Below are 22,710 nucleotides of genomic sequence, written 5' to 3' on the forward strand. Positions count from 1 at the left end.
CCCCTGCCCCGCCAGGCCGGGGCACCGCCACCCGCCCCCGAGCCGCGCCGGCAGCGCCCCCCGACCGTCCCGAGCCGCCCGGCCTGCCGGGGCTCACATCGGCATCACCCCCCCGAGCCTCCCCGAGCCACCGGGGTCGCACCGGCAGCGTCCCCCGCGCCGCCGGACGTACCGGGGGTCCCACCGGCATCGCCCCCCAGCCGGCCCCGAGCCGCCCATCGCCGCCGGAGGTACCGGGGCGCGGCCCGGCCCGGGGGGCGCGGGGGCCGGGGGCGGCTGCGGAGCATCCCGGGGGGATCGCGGGGAAGGGGCTGCGGAGCGTCCCCGGAAAAGGGTTTCGGGGCCATACCGGGGAATCCCGGGAGAACGGAAGGACATCCCGGGAGAAGGGGCTGCGGGGAATCCAGAGGAAAGGGGGCTGCGGAGCCATCCCGGGGGAAGGGGCTGCGCGGGGACTCCCGGCACGGCCGCAGCGATCCCGCCCGGGCCGGGTGATTTCGGGAACGCCGGAGGTTTCCCGGCCGCAGCGGGAGTTCCCCATGGCCCGGAGCAGGGGGAGGGGAGCTGGGGCTGTGTCAGAGCTTCCCCAGTGCCGGGGGCGGGATTGGGATTGGGATTGGGAGGAAAGCAGCGATCCAAGGTGGGTTTCTCTCGGCAGGTGTGTGATGCCAAGCACAGCCATGAAGAAAAAGGTAAGGACGGGAAGGAGGATCCTGTGCTTTCCTTCCCCATCCCCATCCATGAACACCGTTTGTTGTATTCGTCCCTCGGGCTGGGGCTCCGGTGCCTCTCGGAGGCAGCGCTGCATCCTCTGCTGAAAGTGCCCGGCGTTAAAACCGGGTTTGATCCTGGCCTGGGCGTGGGCTGGGTTCGTGCAGAGCCTTCCCCGGCAGTTGCTGTTCCCCGGGCGCTGCCGGGGCTGTTGCAAAACCCTCTGCGAAACGCTCTGCAAATGCCCTGCTCAGGGAGGAGGATCTGCTCCAAGCCCGTCCCTGTCCCTGGGCCACCCTCCCGAGGTGTCCCAGGAGCCCCGCATTCGCTCAGGGCTCCCGGGAGGATGACATTTAACACAGCAGCAGCTCTGGGAATCGCAGGGGTGGGTGTATCCCAGCAGGAGCGTATCCAGAGCTTTTAAAGGAATATCTGGCTGCCCTTCCATGGTGAGGTGGGATTGGGTTCCCTGCCTGGCCCTCGGTGCTGCTGTCTCACCCCTCTGCAGGGCCTCTGCAGCCCAAACTGTGGGAATTGGGGCTGGTTTGGGCCGTGCCTCAGAGTGGGATCGAGTTTCTGCCTGGGATTTTGTGCTGGTGCTGTGAAATAAGAGCTTGGCTGTTCTCTGGGATCAGCTCAGGGGACAGGACAGGACAGGGCACGGCACCTTCTGGGGTGGCCTCTCCTGCCTGCCTGGATGTGAAACAGCCAGGAACAGGATTTTGTTGCCAAACCCTGGAACCTGTGGGCAGCTTCCCTCTGGCCAGGGCGCTCCCAGCCCGGAGCTGCTGCAGGAATGACCTGAGCAAGCAGGATCGGGGAATTCTGCCTTGGTGTTGTCCCGAGGCTGTGGCAGCTCCTCTCTGCTGTCACAGGGTGAGGGTGGGAGGCTGGGCAGGCGCCTGTTCTCCTGAAATCCCTCCTGGATGGGAGACTCATTTTGGCTGCTGCCGAAAGCTGGATTTGGCTTTGTAGCTGGGACTTGTTTAACAGCTGGGTTTTGTGAGCAAGGCTGTGCTGGCTGCCACTGATGGGTTTGTTTTGTTTAATTTTTATTTTTAGATCACAATGTAAAGAGCCTTGCCTGGTGTGACTGTCTCTGGTGTGACTGTCTCTCCTCATCCCAACCCCCAGCATTCCCTCTCCGTTTTGGCTGCCTCTCCTTTCCCCTGAGGTCTGCAGGGATGGGACACCATGGAGCCAAGTGTCTCCTCTGGGGAGGAGTCACTGGAGCCATGAAGAGTCTCCCCTGCTCTGGGGACCCTGACCTGGGCTGTCTCATCTGCTTTTCCCTTTCCTTCTGGTCTTCTGGCACCTGGAACTGGAAATGTCCCTGGCATTTGGGGAAAAGAAAACCAAGCAAGTTGTGGGAAGAGCAGGATTAGATCTTTAAGGTCCCTCCCAACCCAAACCACCCTGTGGTGAGGAGAGAGTGTTTGGGGTGGAAAACCAGGGGGTGAGGGGTTGTTTCTGGTCTGCAAGGGTTGAGACAAAGCCGCTGCTCATCCTTAAAGCCCTTTGTGCCACCAGAGCCATCAGGTGGGAGCAGCTGGGAATGGGGAGGCCGCTCCTGATCTTCCCAAGTCTTGTCCATGTTTTTTGGGAAGAGTGTTCAATCTGACTATGGACAGCAGGGGGACGGGATGACCAGGGCCCAGTGACCATGGACAGCAGGGGGACGGGATGACCATGGCCCAGTGACCATGGACAGCAGGGGTTGGGATGACCATGACCCACTGACCATGGACAGCAGGGGTTGGGATGACCATGGCCCAGTGACCATGGACAGCAGGGGTTGGGATGACCATGGCCCAGTGACCATGGACAGCAGGGGTTGGGATGACCAGGGCCCAGTGACCATGGACAGCAGGAGTTGGGATGACCATGGCCCAGTGACCATGGACAGCAGGGGTTGGGATGACCATGACCCACTGACCATGGACAGCAGGGGTTGGGATGACCAGGGCCCAGTGACCATGGACAGCAGGGGTTGGGATGACCAGGGCCCAGTGACCATGGACAGCAGGGGTTGGGATGACCAGGGCCCAGTGACCATGGACAGCAGGAGTTGGGATGACCAGGGCCCAGTGACCATGGACAGCAGGGGTTGGGATGACCATGACCCACTGACCATGGACAGCAGGGGTTGGGATGACCAGGGCCCAGTGACCATGGACAGCAGGGGTTGGGATGACCAGGGCCCAGTGACCATGGACAGCAGGAGTTGGGATGACCAGGGCCCAGTGACCATGGACAGCAGGGGGACGGGATGACCACGGCCCAGTGACCATGGACAGCAGGAGTTGGGATGACCAGGGCCCAGTGACCATGGACAGCAGGGGTTGGGATGACCATGACCCACTGACCATGGACAGCAGGGGTTGGGATGACCAGGGCCCAGTGACCATGGACAGCAGGGGTTGGGATGACCATGGCCCAGTGACCATGGACAGCAGGGGTTGGGATGACCAGGGCCCAGTGACCATGGACAGCAGGGGTTGGGATGACCAGGGCCCAGTGACCATGGACAGCAGGGGGACGGGATGACCAGGGCCCAGTGACCATGGACAGCAGGGGGACGGGATGACCATGACCCACTGACCATGGACAGCAGGGATTGGGATGACCAGGGCCCAGTGACCATGGACAGCAGGTGTTGGGATGACCACGGCCCAGTGACCATGGACAGCAGGGGGACGGGATGACCAGGGCCCAGTGACCATGGACAGCAGGGGTTGGGATGACCAGGGCCCAGTGACCATGGACAGCAGGGGGACGGGATGACCAGGGCCCAGTGACCATGGACAGCAGGAGTTGGGATGACCAGGGCCCAGTGACCATGGACAGCAGGGGTTGGGATGACCATGGCCCAGTGACCATGGACAGCAGGAGTTGGGATGACCAGGGCCCAGTGACCATGGACAGCAGGGGTTGGGATGACCATGGCCCAGTGACCATGGACAGCAGGGGTTGGGATGACCAGGGCCCAGTGACCATGGACAGCAGGGGTTGGGATGACCAGGGCCCAGTGACCATGGACAGCAGGGGTTGGGATGACCAGGGCCCAGTGACCATGGACAGCAGGGTTGGGACGTGTCTCCTGCTTCCCACCTGCTCCTCTTTGCCTCTCTCCTGGTGCATTCCCAGCTGGAATGTGCCAGTCCTGTGCTTAGTAGCTTTGGCAGTCAGATGTCAGCTCGAGGGAGCTGGGAAGGACTCGGTGCTCTGTGAGAGCTCATTTTTCCTTCTTTCCCTCTCTGCAGGTGCTGCTGATGGGTAAAAGTGGGTCTGGGAAGACCAGCATGAGATCCATTATCTTTGCCAACTACATCGCCCGGGACACGCGGCGCCTGGGAGCCACGAGTAAGGAATTCCCGGCTGAATTCCCAGATCCCAGGGCTCCAACCCTCTCATTAGAGGGGCGGGGCTGTTCCCTGCAGCGATCCCTGGGTCGGGTGTGGCCCTGCAGGTCCTCCCAGCTGCCACACCTCAGTGGGAGCTTCACTCCCGGGATCAGCCAGGGACAGGCAGGAAGTGGAGAGAAGGGAAAGGCAGCACTGGGATGGACTTCGCTGCTTTATTGTTCAACTTTTATCCTTAACTCCTTTTTTTGGGGGGGATCAGGGAGCAGCCTTTGGTGCAGCTAAATCTGTCAGCCTCCTCTGTGCTGGTGGAACACTCCTGCTGTATCCAGGGGTCTCCAGCACAGGGATCCTGCAGTGCCCCCGTGGTTTTGGCAGGATGATGCACTGGGCTTAATGAGAGCCTTTCCTTTTTCCCTTTCCAAAGCCTTTGTTGGGAAAGAGCAAGAAGGGATTCCTCTGGAAGAGGGGGAGGAGTTGTTGGGATCTGGTGCTTCTCGCTGGGAAGGGTCTGTGAGGATTTAGTGTCAGGGATTGGTGTAAATTTCCTCTTTGCCATAAATTTGGTCTCTTCCTGAAGTTTGCATTCCCTGTATTCCTGGTTTTTTTTGTTAAGGAGGGCTTAAAGCCCTGCAGAGTCATCCCTCAATATCCCTGGGATCAGGGAATGTGTGCTTGAAGGGGAATTGTGCTTCCCAAGGAGAGCAATGGGCTCTGAATTCCTCTGGGAAATGCTGTTTTGGTGGGATTTACAAACTGGGGCTGCTTTGTGAGGAATGGCCCATCCAAGGCCAGGCTGGACAGGGCTTGGAGCACCCTGGAATAGTGGAAAGTGTCCTTGCCCATGTCTGGGCTGGAATGAAGGCTTTAATCCCTTCCAGCCCGAACCATTCCATGATTTTCTGCTAATTTCCATGATTTTTGGCTGCCCGAGCTCTGCCCCAGGTGTATGGTGCAGTCTGTGAACTCCTGCTGTCTCTTTGCAGTTGATGTGGAGCATTCCCATGTCAGATTCCTGGGAAACCTGGTGCTGAACCTGTGGGACTGCGGAGGGTAGGTACTGATGATTCCTGTCCTTTTCCAACCTCTGGGGGAGGCTGTGGGGAATCAGGGATGGAACAGAGTGGATTCTCCTCCCCCAGGGACGAGGTGTGCCAGGGAAAGCCCCTTCTCCTGCTGTCCTGAGGTGCTGGAATTGCTCATCTCCAGCTCCATCCAGGTGGGATTTGTGCAGAGAGGCCACGCTGGACGTTGATCCCATGGCTCTTGGAAGCAACTTTTTTCAAGGAATGCTGTCCCCTCCTCAGCTCCATGGCCTCTGGATCATCTCAGCCGTATTCAGGCAGAGTTAAAGGAGCTTTAAATCCTGGGATTTAAGGCTGAGCTGATGCTTTAGGTCACATTTCACCTGTTGCTGTGGGGTTTCACAAACAGCTCCTAAAGCCAGCCTGGGGCCAGGAGCAGCAGGACACGAGGGAAGCTTCAGCTTCATTGGGGGGCTGATGCTTTCCAGGAGCATCCAGCTTTCCTTGGGAATGCTCAGGGGATGCAGGTCCAGCCTGGCCTCCTGAGTGCAGCTCCAAATCCCAGCCTTGCCTTCCCGGCAGGAGGAGTTTCCCACAAACCCAGCGTGCCAGGCAAGAGCTGCTCTAAAGATGATCTTTGCTACAAAAATTCTGTGCTCGATTTAAGTGCAATAGTGACTCCTTCAAAAACTCCTCCCTTTTTTTTTTTTCATCTCGTTAAACATTCCCAGGACTCTCTTCTCTTGAAGGGAAATCTCCCGGTCGGACTCTCTTTGGGAAATGTTCCTCTGAAAACCTCATCCTGAAATTGTGTCTAAACTGTAGTGAAAAAACCTCACGGGCTCTAACGGGTGTCTCCCTGTTTTCCTGCCCTGCTCCCTCAGCCAGGACACCTTCATGGAGAACTACTTCACCAGCCAGAGGGACAACATCTTCCGCAACGTGGAGGTGCTGATCTACGTGTTCGACGTGGAGAGCAGGGAGCTGGAGAAGGACATGCACTACTACCAGTCCTGCCTGGAGGCCATTCTCCAGAACTCCCCCGATGCCAAGATCTTCTGCCTGGTGCACAAGATGGACTTGGTGCAGGAGGACCAGCGGGATCTGGTGAGGAGCTGGGAGTTGCCATGGAAATGCTCCCACACGGAGCATCCCCTGTGCCATGTGGGTCACGCTTCAAAGGCAGCCCCTCAGGGCTGTTCCTCGAAAGCTTTCTCAGATGTTTTCAGAGCTTCTCCTGCCTTTTTTTAAAGTGTGGCATCCCAGAATCCAGTGGAGAACAGCAGTGATGGTTTTTAGGGATAAAAAAAAGCCTTCCCTGCCTGCTTCCAGAGCTCCCAGCACACCTTGGCTCCGGGAGGGAGCAGAACTGGAGGGAATCCAGCTGCTTCAGCCCCCTGCTCACAGTTTGGATGGGGGTGACAGTGACAGTTGTTTTCAGCTCAGCTGCTTCTTTCAGTCCAGCCCAGGCTTTGTGCTAAAACGCCCCCGAAATCCAAGAGGTGACACTTCCCCAGTTAATCAGGAGATGGTTTCTGTGGATTGATCCTGCTCTGCCTTTCCAGAAATCCTCTTAAGCCCTTGAACATCCTGGGAGAGCTGGGGATCAACCTTTCAGAGGTGTTTGGTGCCTTTTGAAAGGTCACAGGGAGGTGGGAAAATGCTGAGTTCCTACAACCACAGCACAGGCAGGAATATTTACACTCAACCCCAAACTCTCTTTGTTTCCCAGATTTTTAAGGAGCGTGAGGAAGACTTGAAGCGCCTTTCCCGGCCCTTGGAATGCGTTTGTTTTAGAACTTCCATCTGGGATGAGACACTCTACAAGGTTGGTGCAGCTTCCTCTCCAGACCTGCCTTCCCACTTGGAACAGGAGCAGGAGGAGGATCCCTGTAGCTGCTGCTGGTCTGTCAGTGATTGGCCACGTTCAGCTTCTTCTGGAGGGTGTAAATTAAACCCAAATTAATCCTGGGTTTAATCAATTAATATAAAAAAGTCAGGAGTGTGTGGTAGCTATCAGGAACTTGGCAGACAGGCATCCCAAATATCCCCTGGCTCTCGGGAAGGATGAGCTTGTGCACTGCTCCACGCCTGGGGCAGCAGCTGGGCAGGGAGGGGAGGCTGAGCTTGGAAACTCCGAGTCTGGGTGAGGGCAGATGTTGATCCCAGCACTCCCAGTCCCTGCTGGGCTTGTTCCTGGCCTGTTGGGATAAGGTGGAACTTTGTTTGGATCAGGGATGAGCTGCCAAGTGTCCATCTGCGCCCTGACCTTGCTCAGGATTAAAACTCTCTGGAAACTCGAGCGGGAGGAGACAGAAGCATTCCCAACTAAAACCAGGGATGATTTAAGCCTGTTCAGCAGCACTGGGGTTTCTCTGCCTGGTGGAGCAGAACCTGAGGCAGGGAAGAGTCTCCTCAGCTCTGGGCTCCCTCTGGGACCTGGGCACAGAGGGGGGAGAAGCTTCTCAGCCTTGCCCAGGCTGTCGCCAGCCAGAAGTGCCAAAAATCCCTTTGGGAGCATGTTTATCAGGAGGGGCTGAGGAGGGAAGAGTCAATGGGACCTTTCTGTGTCTCCACGTGCAGGCCTGGTCCAGCATTGTCTATCAGCTGATCCCCAACGTGCAGCAGCTCGAGATGAACCTGAGGAACTTTGCTCAGATCATCGAGGCAGACGAGGTGCTGCTGTTTGAGAGAGCCACGTTCCTGGTGAGTTCCTGGGATGGATTCCCTGGATGGAGCCTCCCTTTCCCTCCCCTCTACTCTGGAGCCAGGCTGGGAGAGCTGGGAATGTTCACCTGGAGAAGGGAAGGTTCCAGGGAGAGCTCAGAGCCCCTGCCAGGGCCTAAAGTGGCTCCAGGAGAGCTGCAGAGGGACTGGGGCCAAGGCATGGAGGGACAGGAGCCAGGGAATGGCTTCCCAGTGCCAGAGGGCAGGGCTGGATGGGAGATTGGGCAGGAATTGTTCCCTGGGAGGGTGGGCAGGCCCTGGCACAGGGTGCCCAGAGCAGCTGGGGCTGCCCCTGGATCCCTGGCAGTGCCCAAGGCCAGGCTGGACATTGGGGCTGGGAGCAGCCTGGGACAGTGGAAGGTCTCAGGGTTGGACCTGGGTGAGCTTTGAGGTCCTTCCACCCCAACCCACTGTGGGATTCCACGGAAGTTGGGAGGTGCAGAATGCCCTGATCCAGCCCTTGGGACACTGAAAGCAGCTGCTGGGACCCCGTGGCTCATGGGACCATCCCAAAATCCCCCCCTGCAGCAGCTGAGCTGAGGTTTGGTTGGGGTTTCCTCCTCCAGGCTCTGGTTGTGTTTCATGTCCCCATTGTGGTGGGACTGCTCCGAGAATCCCTCTCTGTGCAGGGCAGGAACCTTTTGTAGCTTCAAAACCAAACCTCTCCACTTCCTCCTGCTGGGGCATTTGAGCTGCACCTGATTTCTTTGGATTTTTGATGTTCTGCAAATCCAGAGCAGGGATAGAGGATCAGCCATGGGATTGTGATGCTTTTCCAGGGTATTGTGCTCCCAATCCCTCTGCAAAGGTGCTGGATAAAACCACCCCTGGTGCTTGTCCATATTCCTGATTTCTGGGCTGGGCTCTTCACACTTGGCACCAAACTCCTGCTGAGCTGAAGGAAATATTTGAATTTTTCTGAGTGTTTTCCTTGCTGGTGATTTGGAAATGATGGAGGGAATTTGGGAAAGGAGCCACGACTTTTCTTCCTCCTTCAACTATCAGAAACAAACACTTGCCATGCCTGGCAAGTTCTGCTTTTTGACCTTCTGGAGATAATAAACAGTTCCACCTTGGGGTGTGTGACAGTGTGATTGTTACAAGGACATTTTTAACTGAAAAAGGATGATCTTTGCTACAAAAATTCTGTTGCTACAAAAATTCTGTGCTTAATTTAAGTGCAGTGGTGACTCCTTCAAAAACTCCTCCCTTTTTTTCATATATTTAAACATTCCCAGGATTCTCTTCTCTTGAAGGGAAATCTCCCTGTGTGACTCTCTTTGGGAAATGTTCCTCTGAAAACCTCATTCCAAAATTATGTTGAAATTGTAGTGAAAAAACCTCATCTGGGAAGTTCAGGAAGGAAATCGAACACTGGGAATTGCAAGCCTTGGATGTGGCTAAAGCTGTGCTTGTGGGAATAATTGGGCAAGTTTAAAAGTGATGGGTTTAAGGTGGTTAAGGGAAAAAGAAACCTAAAAAACCTGTTAGATGTGATTCCCTGGGTAGAGCAGAGCTTCACATCCCTGTGCCAGGGCTCCGGACACATCCAGTGGGAGCTGATTTTGGGATTCTGAAGAGTTCAAAGCAGCTGGCCTGAGGTTTTTAAGAGATTCCTGTTAGGTTTGCAGTGGGGATGGAGCTGTTGGTGCAGGAAACGCAGCTCTCACTGGACATGGCTGAGGAGGGAAGGGCTGGGGCCACCAGCACGGTGGAAATGTTTCTGGAGATGTTCTCAAGGATTCCTAAAAACCTTCAGATTCTCTGGGTGTTGGCATCCAGGCACTCAGGGCCGCTCCTGGCTGCTGGATCTCGGGGGGAGGGAGAGGAGAGAACTGCTCTGAGCTCCCTCTGCTCTGACTGGAGTCGTGGAGAGGGAATTCCTAAGGACCTAGCTGCCTTTGAGCTGCTTTTCTTAGGGAGGATCAGCTTGATTTGGCTTTGGGATCACTGCCTGGGCAGGATGGGCAATGTCCCAGCAGCACCTTAGGAGGGAAAAGCTGTCCCAGCACTTGGCCCATTCCTGAGGTGATGGATGCCTTTTTTCCCTGTATCCACCTGTTTTTGGATCAAGATTAAATGGCTGCTGAGGTGGAGCTCTCAGCCCTCAGGGGGACAGTGGTGTCACCTGGCAGATCTTTGTGTGCTGATCCTGTCACTGAGTCTCCTTTCTCCACGAGAGCCCCGCAAGAACTGCTGTAAACACTTCCCAAGATCCAATCAGCCAAAAAAGGGAATCCCTGCCCTGGTGCCCAGCCATTCCCAGAACTGCTGTTGGGAAGGCTGTGCTGGGATCCCTGACTGGCTGTGCCCCTTCTGCAGGTGATTTCCCACTATCAGTGCAAGGAGCAGCGGGACGTGCACAGGTTTGAGAAGATCAGCAACATCATCAAACAGTTCAAGCTGAGCTGCAGGTGAGCTGCTCTCATCAGCGCTGGGGAGATCAGGGCTATCCCAGCTTTTTCCAGAGGGCTCTCCAGAGAATCCCAGTTTGACTCTTCAGCAGCTGGAATGCCAGGGTGGAATTGCTGCAACACAAATCATTAAATGTTAATTCTTTCATTAACTTCCCCCTTTGCTGATGGTGGGAGAGCTTTGGTGCTGTTTTATTCCAGCCCTCCTTCTCCTAGATCAAGGCAGAAGAATTCTAGGGCTGAACTGATCTTGGAACCTGGGAATGTCAGCTGGAGAGCTCTGCTCCAGCCCTGTCCCTGAGGGCTGGCTGGGGAGGACGGGGTTTGCAGACACTGTTATCCCTATTTCCAGTGGAAAAGTGGGAAGCTTGGCTTTGCACAGCCCCCAGGCTCCACAGTCAGGTTAACACTGGGGCTGTGTGGAGCTGGAGAGGATGGAGAAGTTTCTGGGTGGTTTAGAGATGTCCAGATGTTTCCAGATATTCCCATTTTACGCTTATTTCTGCTGCTCATCCAGAGTGTCCAGCTGGGAATGGCTGAGCCCTGGTATCCACGGGGAGCAGGCCTGGTCAGTGGGGTTGTGTCTGGAATTTCCTTCATTCAATGCACAAATCAGCTGATATTGTTCTCATTTTGGCCCAAAACTGAGGAATTTTGTCTCTAAAACCAAGCCCAGCCAAAGCCCTGCTGTAACCACACCTTGCCAAGTGGGAATTCCAGCTCCTCCATGTTCCCAGCAGCTCGGATCAGGGATATTTTGGCCATGTGGGCACAAAAGCTCTTCATTCACTGTTTTTTTTCCCTTTGATTTCCTTGTTTTTCAGTAAGCTGGCAGCTTCTTTCCAGAGCATGGAGGTCAGGAACTCCAACTTTGCTGCTTTCATTGACATCTTCACATCCAACACATATGTGATGGTGGTCATGTCAGACCCCTCCATACGTAAGTCAGAGAAACCTGTTTGGGCCAAAACCAATCCCAAAAACCCACAAAGAAAAAAATCAAAAAAAGGTGAAATTAGTCCAGTTTAAACCGTTGGGAAATGAGTTGTTAATTTCAGAAGTGATTTTAATTAAGAGAGAGGGATTGAGTGCGAGCAGGGTGGGGAGGTCATGTGATGGTGGTCATGTCAGAGCCAAGAGAAACCAGTTTGGGACAAAAAAAACCCAAGAAAAACCTTTAAAAAGGTGAAATTAGTCCAGTTTAAACTGTTGGAAATTGAGTTGTTAATTACAGAACTGATTGTAATGAAGAGAGAGGGATTGAGGTGAGCAGGACCCTGCAGAGGTGGTGGCACAGCTGAGCTGCTGCTGCTGTCCCAGGAAACCACCAAAGCAGACCTGGCTGAGCAGGTCGTGCCTAAAACCTATTTTGGGCAGTTGGGAGCTGGCAGCCCCGGTGATTTTTGGGGAGGAAGCAGGGCTGGCTCATGTCTGGGTGTTGCTCTGGCTGCCTGGGCTGTCTCTAGTGGACAGGCTCTAATTTTAGCAGCATCTATTTATCCCAAGGAGGAGCTGCAGCAGTGCCAGCCCGCAGCCCCTGGGAGCAGTTCCCTGTTTACGCAGCTCTTGGAATTCCTGCTGGGAGCTGAGGGGCTCCAGGGGCACTGCCCAGGACTCCTCGGGCCTGCTGCTGTGGTTGCTCTGCCCTCCTCACTTAGGGAATTTGGGACAGTGTGGGATCCCTGGTAGTGAGGCATTGCTGGGCTGGGGAGCAGCTGTGGGATGAGCAGTTCTCCCTGGGAGAGGCTTTTCCTTTTTTCCTGGGATCAGCCAACAGCCCTGACCATCCCACATTAAATCTTGCCCAGACTATCCCAGGTCAAATTTTACCCAGACCTTCCTACATTAAATTTTGCCCAGGCCATCCCAGATCAAATTTTGCCCAGGTCTTCCCTCATTAAATTTTACCCAGAGCATTTCACATTAAACCTTGCCCAGACCATCCCCCATTAAATTTTTCCGAGACCTTCGCCCACTAAATTTTGGCCAGCCCCTCCCACTCTGGATTTTGCCTGGCTGGGGAGCAGCAGGGCACACCCAGGCCTTGCAGACAGGCAGCCCTGAGGACGTGGTGATCCTCACCCGTTTTAACTTCTTTTTATCTCCCCTGTCCCTTTTCCGTCGCAGCTTCCGCGGCCACTCTGATCAACATCCGGAACGCCAGGAAACACTTTGAGAAGCTGGAGAGGGTGGATGGACCAAAGCACAGCCTGCTCATGCGCTGATCCCAGGCACTGGGGCTTTGGGGGGAGAAAGAACGGATCGGGACTACTTCTTTTTAGGAGAATCTAACACTGTCCGTGTCTTTGTTGGGCTTTGAAATGAGTGTGCTGCTTGTTTTTTCTCCTCATCACGTTGGACACTAGAGCTGGAGGTCGGCTGGATCCACTTCCCGGAATTCCCTGGCACGGGAGGGGTCGGGAAGGAGGCAGGACAGGTGATGTGTGCCCTGCAGGGCTGTGGCAGAGCCCTCGTGGATGTGTGGCTGCCGGGTGATGGGATATTTACTGTTTCCTTGGATGGTTGCTAGAATAAGTTTATAAATTTCTCCTCGTCTTCGGTCATGGAAATAAATTTTTGCTACCAGGGATTTCAGATCCAAGAGCTTTGCAAAGTGGGTTTGCTTTCTCCCAGATCCCGGGGCAGCTTTGGGAAGCAGAGCTGTAGGAGCTGCATGGCTCCCTTCGTGTTTTTTGGGGGGATTTGGCTGAAAGCCATTCCAGAGTTTCACTGGGAATCGCTTGGCAGCATCTCCCTCCCTTTTTTCTCTCTTGCTGCATCAAGTTACTCTGTAAAAAAGGGTGTGGTGCTCCGTGCCTGGCTCTTCTGTGTATCCCTGCCCACACACCCACTGGGAGGGGAGAAATCCACCGGGGCGAGTCCAGGGAGTGAGAACGGGAAGCTAAAAGGGCTGGAGAACCAGGGGGCTCTGCACAAAAGCTCCCAGCCCTGCTCCATCCTCCTGGAATTCAACACCCGCGTCTCGCACCGCCCACCCGGCAGCTGCCGTGCCTCGGCCTGGGAGAGTTCCAATGGGAATCATCCCCGTGGGAGAGGAGCTGTTCCCACCAGGAGCCTCTGGAGAGCTGTGAATGGGCTGGGCACGTGGCGGAGTTTGTGCTCGCTGGGATGCAGGTGTGGAATACCTGGAGTGGGAATCGTGGAACGAGCCCCGACACAACCTCGGTTCCCCCGTGGAGCTGCCCCATGGTTGGGATCAGGCTGGGATCAGGGCAGACCCTGCTGGGAATGTCACAGCTTCCCACACTCAATCCTGCCCTCGGAGCAAGAGGATGATCCGGCTGTTGAAGCCTTTGGAATATCCCCTCCCACAGGGAAAGGCTTCAGGAGAGCAGGAGAGGCCTCCTGGTCGCAATTCCAGGAGACTGAGGCCCCTTCTGCTGGGAGCTGTTCCCGCCGGAGGTGCGGGGAGGAAGGACAGTGGGAACGCTGCCTCATTGCCATGGTGACGCCGAGGTGCCAGTGGGTTTCCTTAGGGATCAAACTGCAGTGGAAGTGGGATGATGTCAAAAGGGAACGTGGGGTGGGGGGCAGGTGACGAGGGGCTGGGAGGGACGAGCGGGGTGGAGCTGCCAGGAGCCAAATCCCGGCCTGGCCGGAGCCTCCCAGGGCAGTGACCCGGTGGGGGGGTTGGGGTGAAGTTCTGCCGTTCTCCTGCTTCAAATCCCTTTTCCCGAAGTGCACGGATTTGGGGGCTCTTCGGGAATCAGCCTTGTCCTTTTGCTGTGGCCAAGGTGCTCATTGAGTGACAGCCTGTGACAAACACGGGGGCTGTGTCAGGCCACCTGCCCTGCCTGCTCCCATAGCACTGTGCTGTGTCCTTTCTCCCTTCCCAAAGCACATCCCAGGCATTTTTGGGAGCCTGGGGTTGGTGACTGCACTGGCTCCTTCCATTCCAAGCAGGGAGGTTTGGGAGATCAGGCTCAGCACCCTCATTCCACCTTCTGGAAGACTCTCCCCACTTTCTCTGGCAGCTCTTGCCATCAGAAAACAAAAAAATAAATTGATGTCTGCTCCAGATGTTTCTCACACAAACATCATCCCAAACCTGGACGAGGTGGCTGTGATCTGGCCTTTTCCTTCAGCACTTGACCTTGGAATGAGGAGAAACTCGATGCCATGTGTCACTGAGATCCTGAATAAATCCCCCCTTGGCCCTGTTCCTTTCCCCTCGGAGCTGCTGTGGGGTCTGGGATGAGTTCCCTGGGGCAGGCTGTGCTCCCTGGGGTCGTCTTGGAGCTAATTCCAGGTTTTTTGACCATTTCTTTCTTGTGTTGGAGCATGGATGGCTCCGCTGGGGTCAGCTCCAGGCTGTTTCCCCCAGGATGAGCTCTGTAGGGTCTCCCTGGGGATGCTCCCACTTGTTTTCCCTCCTTAGTGGCACAGAATTGTCCCCAGGAGCTGCTGGGGGGGGTGGACCCAGGGCTGTGGTGACCACACGCTGCTCTCCAGCTGGAACCAGCTCCTCCAATGCATCCAGGGGGTCATGGATTCGCCAAAGTCACCCTGAACTGTCACCGCTGAGTTGTGGGCACCTCATGAGGAGCATCCGCACCATTCCCTGCCCAGGGTCCAACCCCTCCTGCCCAAATCCATCCTGGGGGATGAGCAGCTGCCAGGGAGAGTGGAGAAGGGACCTTGGGGGACCCCCTGCCCCGCTCCCCCTTTTCTTCTGTGTTTTTGGGGAGGTCACCAGGGCCTGCAGCTGGTCCTTCAGCTCGGTGACATTGGGGTGGGGGCCCCTTTGGGTGCGGGGCCCACTCATCCCCCAAAAGCTCCCCAGGGGAGGTTGGTCCCTACCTGAGCTCATCCTGCTGCCTCCCGGGGTGTTTCCTGAGGAGGGGAAGGGGTTTTTGCCAAAAAAGGGTCGGTTTGGTCCCGGTGAGGCATGGTGGCTTGGCAGAAGTAGGGGGTCAAGGGGGTGCCCTCCTCATCCCTGGGTGAGCTCTGTGTGTGCCTGGAGCAGCTGCAGCTTCTCCTCCTCAGCCAAGGTCACCACCTTGGTGGCCGTGACCGGCTTGAGTCACCCCTGGCAGGGACATCGTGAGTAGGGGACGCCTGGTTGTGAGTCCCCACCCCCAGGATATCCCATCCCTGGGGATGAGCTGGGTCAGGGCTGGGGGGGGGGTGTCCTGCATTTTGGGGGGTTATGGGGTGATTAACCCAGCCTGGGCCTGCCCCTGGAAAACTCAGAGCAGGGTGAGGACCTGGGGAGACCTCAAGGTTGGGGACACAGTGCTGGGAGCAGCCAGGTCTCCTTGGGACAAGAAGCTGGAAAACCAGTGGGGTCCAGAGAGCGGGGGGTGAGCAGGGGGGTGGATTCCCCCTGGCAGCTCCACCCCAGCCAGGGGCTCCCTGAGACCCCCGCAACCCCCCCCGGAAGGGGCCAGGGGACCCCCAGACCACCCGGTGGCTGCAGCCCCTTGGAGGGGCTCCCCCAACCCTGCCAGGACCCCGACACCCCAGGAGACCCCACTGGCGGTACAAAGCGGGTACCCCACGTATTTGGGGGCCTTACCTGTGTGGTGGGGGGGCTCGGGAGGCAGAGACTGGGTGGGGGGTTCAGGCAGTGCCCCCCAGGACACCCGTGGGTGCTCGGATTTGGGGATGCTCCAAGTCCCTGTGGATGGGGGTGCAGGGGGATTCTCCCCCCCCCCCTCATGGGAGCAGGGGGACACAGGACCCCAAACGGGGGGGGGGGGGGGTGTCTCTGCTCCCCCCATCACTGCCACGAGTTCCCCAGGTCTGAGCCCTCCAGCAGCACCCCCCACCCCGATTTTGGGGTGCCCTCCGTGGGGGGGTGGTGGGAACAAGTTGGGGTTCACCTCCCCTCCCCCAAATCCTGCGCGTTCCCATGGCAACGCCGGATGCGAGGGGAGCCGCGCATTGGCTGCCGATGATGTCACCTCAAAGGGCGGGGCACCCCCACCCCAAAAAAAAGAGGGTGGGGGAGGGGAGCTCCGCCCCACGCGGCCCCTCCCCGCCCGTGGGGGGCCCCACCCCGCCCCACCCGGCACCGCCCCGGGGGCAGCGGCGGCGGCGGCCGGGGATGCGCTCGGAGGAGGCGCGGGGGACGGTGCGTGGGGCCGGGGGCGCGGGGGGGGGCCCGCGTGGGGGCTGAGGGGGGCGGGGGGGGGGGGGGGTGGTAGCGCGGGGTCCGGCGGGGGGGAGGGGAGGGGAGGGAAAAGGAGGGGGAGGGTCCCGCCCCCCCCCCCCCCCGCGGCCCCCTCAGGCCTCCCCTCCCCCCTCGCCCCCTCACGCGGGGGTCGCGCGTGGGGTGTCCCCCCTCCATGCGCCGCGCGCGCTTCCGGGCAGGGCGCCCCCCCGCGGCTGGGAGGTCACACCGGGCGGCGGCCCCGCCCTTCCCTCCCCCTCCCACGCCCTTTGCTCTTAAAGGGCCAGACCCTGCTTGGGCTCGAGCCCCCCCCACCCCGAGAGGGGATCCCCCCCCTCTGTATTCCCTCCGTGCGCCCCCCCGCCGTGTCCCGAGCGGCCGCTGGCGGAGGGTGGAGCGCGGAGGAAATTCCACGGGGGGGTGTGGCGGCGGCGGCGGGGTGTGACCCCCCCACGCCCACGGGTGGGGGACACGCGGGGGGGGGGGGGGGGGAGGGCGGTGGGGACACGTAGGGGACAAAGCGGGGGGGAGGGGGTTGTGGAAGGCGTTTTCCCACGCTCCCCCCCCCCTTGCCCAAGGTCACCCGAAATCCCTCCTTAAGCTGTTTAGGGCTAAAAAGGGGGGGCACTAATTATTCCCGGGGAGTTGGGGACATAAAGTATTTGGGGGGGGGTTACAGCACCCCCAGATATGTGGGTTTGAAGGGGCCCCCCCCCCCGAGCCCCTAATCCCCACGCCTGGCTGGGTTCGGGGTGCGCCAGGCTGAGGACGGAGGAATTCAGTTCACCCATGAAGGGGGGGGGGGGGTCAGCAATGGTGGAATTTGGGGGGTAACGAGCCCCCCCCCCGCCCACTCGGCTGCCCCATCCCGCACCCCCCACCCCCGCGGGGCTTTGGGGTGCAAGGGACCCCCAAATTTGGGTTGAGCAGGGTCCCTCAGGGGAGGACGGGGTGCCCCTTTGTGCCCCCCCCCTCAATGAGTCTGTTTGTGGGGACCCCCCGGGTGTGGGGGGCTGGTCCTGGGGGGTCTGGGGGGACATGTTGAGGTGCCCAGGTGCGGGGGGCTGTTGTGTGTCTGCCTGGGGGTGTCTCCTGGTGTGTTTTTGGGGGGGGGCTGTGGCTGGACGGGGTGTTTTGGGTACCTGGGGATGTGTTGGAGGGGTCCCTGGCTGAGCGTGGGGTGTTGGAGGGGCGTCTCTCCTTGTTGGGGGGGTGCTTTGGAGGTCCCTGGATTTGGGGGGAGGGGTTCTATGGGGGTCCCTGCCTGAGGCTGGGGGTGTTTTGGAGGTGCTGGTAGCTTGTGAGTGTGTGACGGGGGTGTTTTGGGGGTCCTTGGCTGATTATGGGAGTGTTTGGGGGGATCCCTGGCTGCGTGTGTGTGTTTGGGGGGGGGTCCCCAGCTGAATATGTGGCTACTGGGGGTGGGGGGTCTCTGTCTCTGTTTTGGGGTGAAACGTGTGTTTGGAGGGGGTCCGCGGCTCTGTGTGTTGGGGGGTCCCCAGGTGAACAGGTGGGTTCTGGGGAGGGATGTCTCTGGCTCTTTTTGGGGCGCGTTTAGGGGGGCTCTCGGCTGTGTCTGGGTAATACGTGGGGGGCCGTGTTCGGGGGTTCCGTGGCTCTGTGCGTGTGCTTGGGGGGGTCCCTGGCTGTGTGTGTGGGGGGGGAGATTCGCGGGGGGTCCCTGCCTTGAGTGTGGAGGTGCTTTGGGGGGGGTCCGGCTTTTTGGGGACGGTGAATTCGCGGCTTCGTGCCGGTGCCGGGGGGGCCCTGTGCCGGTGCCGGGGGCTCGGTTCCGTGCCGGGGGTGAGCTGTAGCCGCCGCCCCCCCCCGGGCGGGGCCGGGCCGTGTGCGCGGGGCGCGGCGCTGGGTGTGGCGGGGCGGGGCCGCCGCGCGAGGCCGGTGCGTGGGGGCTCCGCGGGCGGGGACGGTCCCTGCGTGGGCAGGTACGTGCGGGAGGCCCGGGGCAGGGTCGGGGGGCCGCGGGGTAGCGCGGGGGGGTGACGAGGAGCTGCTTTGGGCAGGGGGTCCTCCGTGCCGGGCACCCCCATGCGTGCCCCGGGACACAGCGCGGGGTGCGGTGGAGGCGGGGGTCCCGGTTGTCCCCCGGTTGTGTCGCGGTCCCGCGTGTGCGCAGCGCTGGGGGTGCCGCGGGTGGGGCCGTGCCCGGTGCCTCCCGCGAGGGCCGGGCCGGGCCCTTTAAGAAGCTCCACCCGCGGCCGATCCCAGGTGGAGCCGAGGGGGCCCTTCGCACCTCGGCCGGCGCGGCCCGGGAGATGGTGCTGCGGGCGGCGGGGGTAGCTGCGAGCCCGGCGGACGCGCGTGGGAGCCCCGCGGGTCAGTGCGTGAGTGACCCCGGGAGGGGGGGCGCGGGCCGGGGGGGGGGGGGGGGCGCGGCCCCTTTAAGGCGCGGGGGGAAGGAGCGGGGCGGGGCCGCCACCGCCCCGCGCGCGGGACACGCCCCCGCCACGCCCCGCCCGCGGGGGGCGGGGCCGGGCCGGCACAAAGGCGAGCGCGGGCGGGGGGGGCGGGGCCGGCGGTTCCCGCCCTCGGCGCGCGCCGCGGCCGCCGTGAGGGGCCGGGCGGGTCCGTGAGGGGCCGGGCGGGTCCGTGAGGGCCTGGGCGGGTCCGTGAGGGCCTGGGCGGGTCCGTGAGGGCCTGGGCGGGTCCGTGAGGGACGGGCGGGCCCGGCCCCGCCTCAGGGCACGGGCGGGCCCCGCCATGCCCGGCCCGGCGACCCCCGGGTGGCCCCACGCCCCGCCGGAGCCGCCCCGAGGCACCGCCCCGGTCGGTTGGTTAGTGAGAGCCCGTTAAAAAAACTTCTTCGCCCCCGCCCCGTGCCTCAGTTTCCCTGGCTCCTCACGGGCTGCGGGTCTCTTGCAGGGCCAGGGGAAGGCGACGCTCGCCATGAGCTCGTCGGCGCTGCTGGCTGAGGGCCCCCTCGACCCCCCGGTGCTGCTGGCTGACATCAAGACGGAGCCCCCCGAGGAGCTGCTGGCCAGCGACTGCAGCCAGCCCCAGGCTGAACCCGTCGATCTCTCCCTCAACAAATCTAAGGTGGCTCCGGCCTCGGCCCCGCCGCCTCCACCCCCCACCTCGGTCCAGTCTTCCCCCATGCTGGTGGCTCCCCCGCTTCCCGCTCCCACCACCGTGTCCGTCCCGCCCTCCGGCCTCAGCTCCACCTCGGCCATCCCGGCTGTCCTCTCACCCGGCTCCATCCTGGCCTCCACGCAGGGCAGCAGCGGGCAGCAGATCCTCCATGTCATCCACACCATCCCCTCCGTCAACCTGCCCAGCAAGATGGGCAACCTGCAGACCATCCCCGTGGTGGTGCAGTCGCTCCCCGTCGTCTACACCACCGTGCCCACGGACGGCGTCACCGCCATTACCGTGCCCCTCATCGGGGGGGATGGCAAGAACGCTGGGTCTGGTAAGGGCACCGGGGGGGAACCCTGCAATTTGGGGAGTGGGGGGTATCTGTCCTGCCTTGAAAGGAATCTCATTTCTCCCTGTGGAGTGTCCCTGCCACCACCACATGCCACTTTCATACAAAGCCCCTCAGCCCCCAGCCTGTGCCCCCCAGGGGACATGGGGAGGGCAGGGACACGCAGGGCATGGCACTGCCTGTCCTCCACCCATCCTGCTGCTGGCAGCCTGCCCTGCCCTTCCCACTGGCTGCCTGCTGCCAGCAGCTCTGGTTTCAGCTCAGCTGCTCCCTGTGCCCCCCACAATCCCCTTTCCCAGGACATTCCCAGCTTCCCACCTTATCCAGGGTGGGGGGCCTGCATCTGCTCTGCTCTGGGCAGGAGCAGGCAGCCAAAAGTGATGCCCCCCAAGTTGTTTCCTCCCTTTGGGGGTTCTCCATCTGCCCAGTTGGATTGGATTCTCTGGAAGAACAGGCAGCGCTCAGAGCGCTGCAGGAGCAGGGGGAAGGCTGACCCCCTGATGTGCAGTGGGTGTTTCGGGGGACGTCTCTGTGCTGTGCTCATCCCTTCCCTCTTTGTGCCCCAAAGCTTTCCTTTCCCGGACCCCTCCAGTGAAAATGGACCCCAGCTCCGTGTACCCCATGGACATGAACAGTGACAGCGAGGACAGCGCCTCCGAGAGCGGCCCAGCGCCTTTCCAGGACCTGCAGAGAGAGTGAGTCCCCTCCTGCCTGTGCCTCCCCACCCTTTATCCCCTGAGCCCCCCAGCGGCTCCGTGGGCTCCAGGGTCATGACTCCAGCTCTCCCTGCTCCCGGCAGGCCAGCAGCACGGGGGCCCAGAGCCGATTCCCCGGACCTGAAGAAGCGGCGCATCCACCAGTGCGACTTCGAGGGCTGCAATAAGGTCTACACCAAAAGCTCCCACCTCAAAGCCCACCGGAGGATACACACAGGTAGGGGTGGCATTGGTGTCCCTGGGTGGGGGAGCTGGGCTGGGGGAGCAATGGTGCTGTGTCCCTGGGCAGAGGGGCGGCCCTTTGGGACTGCTGGGTGGAGGTACCAAGGGATTCCCCTTTTGGAATTTCTGGGCGGGGTGTGGGGGCTCGTTGTTGCAGCGCTGACCCCTCGGTGCTCCCCGGCACAGGCGAGAAGCCCTACAAATGCACGTGGGAAGGCTGCACCTGGAAGTTCGCCCGCTCGGACGAGCTCACCCGGCACTTCCGCAAGCACACGGGCATCAAACCCTTCCGCTGCTCGGACTGCGACCGCAGCTTCTCCCGCTCCGACCACCTGGCCCTGCACCGCCGGCGGCACGTCATGATGTGAGCGGTGCCCGCCGGGCTGGGCTGGGCCGCGCCGGGAGCCGGGAGCGCCTCCCTCCCTGCCTCCCTGCCTCCATCCATCCATCCCCGGCGCTCCTGCGGGGCGGGGCAGGGACTGCGGGAGCGCCGGGGCCGAGCCGTGCCCGCGGCAGGAGCCCCGCCGGCACGGGACGGCGAGCAATGGATTCGGGACTGCTGCCCCTTCTCTCCTGTCCCCGGTTGTTTTTATTCCTGGGTTTGCCCTCGCCTGGAGGCTCCTTGACTCCTCACCTGGAGGCTCCTTGACTCCTCACCTGGACTTCAGCCAGCAGCTGCCTCAGGCTCTTCAGCCTCCTGCCCGTTGCCCCTCGTGTGCTCCCGGTGCCCTGCCCCTCCCAGTGCCCGTGGGCAAAATCTGGGAGCCGTGGCAAGGACAGGGGCAGGGGGTGATGGCCCCCGTGGAGGAGCTGTTGGCCATTCCCTCTCCATCCCCACACTCTGTCCCAGCGGGAGAAGGGACGTCACCTCTCTGTGTGCCCCTCAGCACGTGCTGGGATTCATGGGAAGTGCTGGGGGCACGGAGAGCCAGGAGGAAAGGAGGAATCAAGAAGCGGGGTAAACCCAACCCAACAGTGACCCACAAACAAGACCATCACCACCACAAAAAGGGAAACTTTGTGGAACATGGAACTTTTATTTTATGGAATTCTACGAGGGGGTGGGACAGGGTGGGGGGGGAGGGATGAGGGCCAGCAGCTCTCGGGTTTTTTGGAAGACTCTGGGCCACTTGAAGTGTTTCTAAGTTAAACCAGCGGCTGTGGCCACACGCTTTGCTTTTTAATAATGGTTTTTGTGGAGTGTTTCTTCCATCTCCCACCCCGGGCAACCCTCCTGGTTGCTGGGAGGGTGTCAGGATTTGGGGTTGGATGCTCGGAGCTGTCGGATGGTGGGAAGGGTGATGGGGACAATGACCATCCCCATGCTCAGGGCAGTCCCTGCAGGGGCTGGTTGGGAGGAGGAGCTTCCCAGACTCCCTCTGAGCTGGTGCTTTTGCCCTGGCTGTGTGGGCATGGGGGAACTGGTGCGAGGAGGGTCTGTGGGGGCACTTCAGGGGCCTGTGGCCCCTGAAAACAACTCTCAGCTGCTTGGGAAGGAGCTTTTCCTCAGCCAGGATGTGCCATGGGCAGAGCTTGTCCCCGGCCTGAGGTGGTCCCTGACCACCACGGCCTGAGGGAGAGTCTGGTTGGCCACAGGTGAAGTGGGACCTGCACTTGGCCCCAGCCACCCCACCCGAGCTGCAGGCCTGGGGCAGAGGGGCTGGGAAGCTGCCGGGTGGGCAGTGTTTGCTCAGATCTATTAATGGCAAGAGGCAGTGTAGAAATACCATGGATTGACCCGTTCAGGATGAGGATGTCACCTCCCAAAGGGGACAGGGACAAGGCAGAGCTCTTCAGGGCATTCTGTGCCTCCACCTTCAACGCAGAGCGTGGACCAAGGGGGTCCCAGTGCCCTGAGCTGGACGAGCAGGACTGCAACGATGGTCAGCTCCCTGAACTTGTGTGGGCTCTGCTGCTCCAGCTGGATCCCTGCAAACCCCTATGGGACCTGGTGG

General features: G+C 60.2%; 2 protein-coding genes across 8 annotated transcripts; both read left to right on the top strand.

Annotated features, from left to right (window-relative positions):
* Window positions 1-25: 25 nt before the first annotated feature.
* LOC125333323 (ras-related GTP-binding protein A) lies at window positions 26-12,841 on the top strand. Of its 3 annotated transcripts, XM_048319184.1 has the most exons (10): window positions 32-230; window positions 659-692; window positions 3,975-4,074; window positions 5,060-5,126; window positions 5,983-6,205; window positions 6,831-6,926; window positions 7,682-7,804; window positions 10,148-10,239; window positions 11,064-11,179; window positions 12,367-12,841. In XM_048319184.1, exons 2-10 carry the CDS (start codon window positions 666-668, stop codon window positions 12,462-12,464), a joined length of 942 nt encoding a protein of 313 aa, XP_048175141.1. In that variant the 5' UTR covers window positions 32-230; window positions 659-665; the 3' UTR covers window positions 12,465-12,841. The 3 variants fall into 3 exon arrangements, with proteins under 3 accessions (XP_048175143.1, XP_048175141.1, XP_048175142.1); XM_048319185.1 differs by lacking the exons at window positions 32-230; window positions 659-692 and adding an exon at window positions 1,061-1,160; XM_048319186.1 differs by lacking the exons at window positions 10,148-10,239; window positions 11,064-11,179; window positions 12,367-12,841 and adding an exon at window positions 8,605-8,900 and having other exon boundaries at window positions 26-230.
* Window positions 12,842-16,297: 3,456 nt separating this feature from the next.
* On the top strand, window positions 16,298-21,942 carry KLF8 (Kruppel like factor 8). 5 transcript variants are annotated; one of them, XM_048319281.1, is made up of 6 exons: window positions 18,467-18,717; window positions 19,256-19,429; window positions 19,607-19,802; window positions 20,386-20,512; window positions 20,617-20,750; window positions 20,942-21,942. In XM_048319281.1, the coding sequence occupies exons 1-6, from the start codon at window positions 18,649-18,651 to the stop codon at window positions 21,121-21,123; spliced, it is 882 nt and encodes a 293-aa protein (XP_048175238.1). In that variant the 5' UTR covers window positions 18,467-18,648; the 3' UTR covers window positions 21,124-21,942. The 5 variants fall into 5 exon arrangements, with proteins under 5 accessions (XP_048175235.1, XP_048175236.1, XP_048175238.1 ...); XM_048319278.1 differs by lacking the exon at window positions 18,467-18,717 and adding an exon at window positions 16,298-16,336 and having other exon boundaries at window positions 19,256-19,802; XM_048319279.1 differs by lacking the exon at window positions 18,467-18,717 and adding an exon at window positions 18,255-18,318 and having other exon boundaries at window positions 19,256-19,802.
* Window positions 21,943-22,710: the final 768 nt, after the last annotated feature.

Source organism: Corvus hawaiiensis, chromosome 14 (assembly GCF_020740725.1).
Source record: "Corvus hawaiiensis isolate bCorHaw1 chromosome 14, bCorHaw1.pri.cur, whole genome shotgun sequence".
In the NCBI taxonomy this organism is placed as follows: domain Eukaryota; kingdom Metazoa; phylum Chordata; class Aves; order Passeriformes; family Corvidae; genus Corvus; species Corvus hawaiiensis.

What these genes read in the sequence shown, in the direction of transcription:
- LOC125333323 (XM_048319184.1), top strand. Translation starts at nt 666, where the DNA reads ATGCCAAGCACAGCCATGAAGAAAAAG. An exon ending in AACCTGTGGGACTGCGGAGG is followed by an intron (nt 5,127 to 5,982) that starts GTAGGTACTGAT and finishes CTGCTCCCTCAG; the next exon opens with CCAGGACACCTTCATGGAGA. An exon ending in GGGATGAGACACTCTACAAG is followed by an intron (nt 6,927 to 7,681) that starts GTTGGTGCAGCT and finishes CTCCACGTGCAG; the next exon opens with GCCTGGTCCAGCATTGTCTA.
- KLF8 (XM_048319277.1), top strand. Translation starts at nt 18,649, where the DNA reads ATGGTGCTGCGGGCGGCGGGGGTAGCTGCGAGCCCGGCGGACGCGCGT. An exon ending in GGAGCCCCGCGGGTCAGTGC is followed by an intron (nt 18,718 to 19,255) that starts GTGAGTGACCCC and finishes GGTCTCTTGCAG; the next exon opens with GGCCAGGGGAAGGCGACGCT. An exon ending in TTCCAGGACCTGCAGAGAGA is followed by an intron (nt 20,513 to 20,616) that starts GTGAGTCCCCTC and finishes TGCTCCCGGCAG; the next exon opens with GCCAGCAGCACGGGGGCCCA.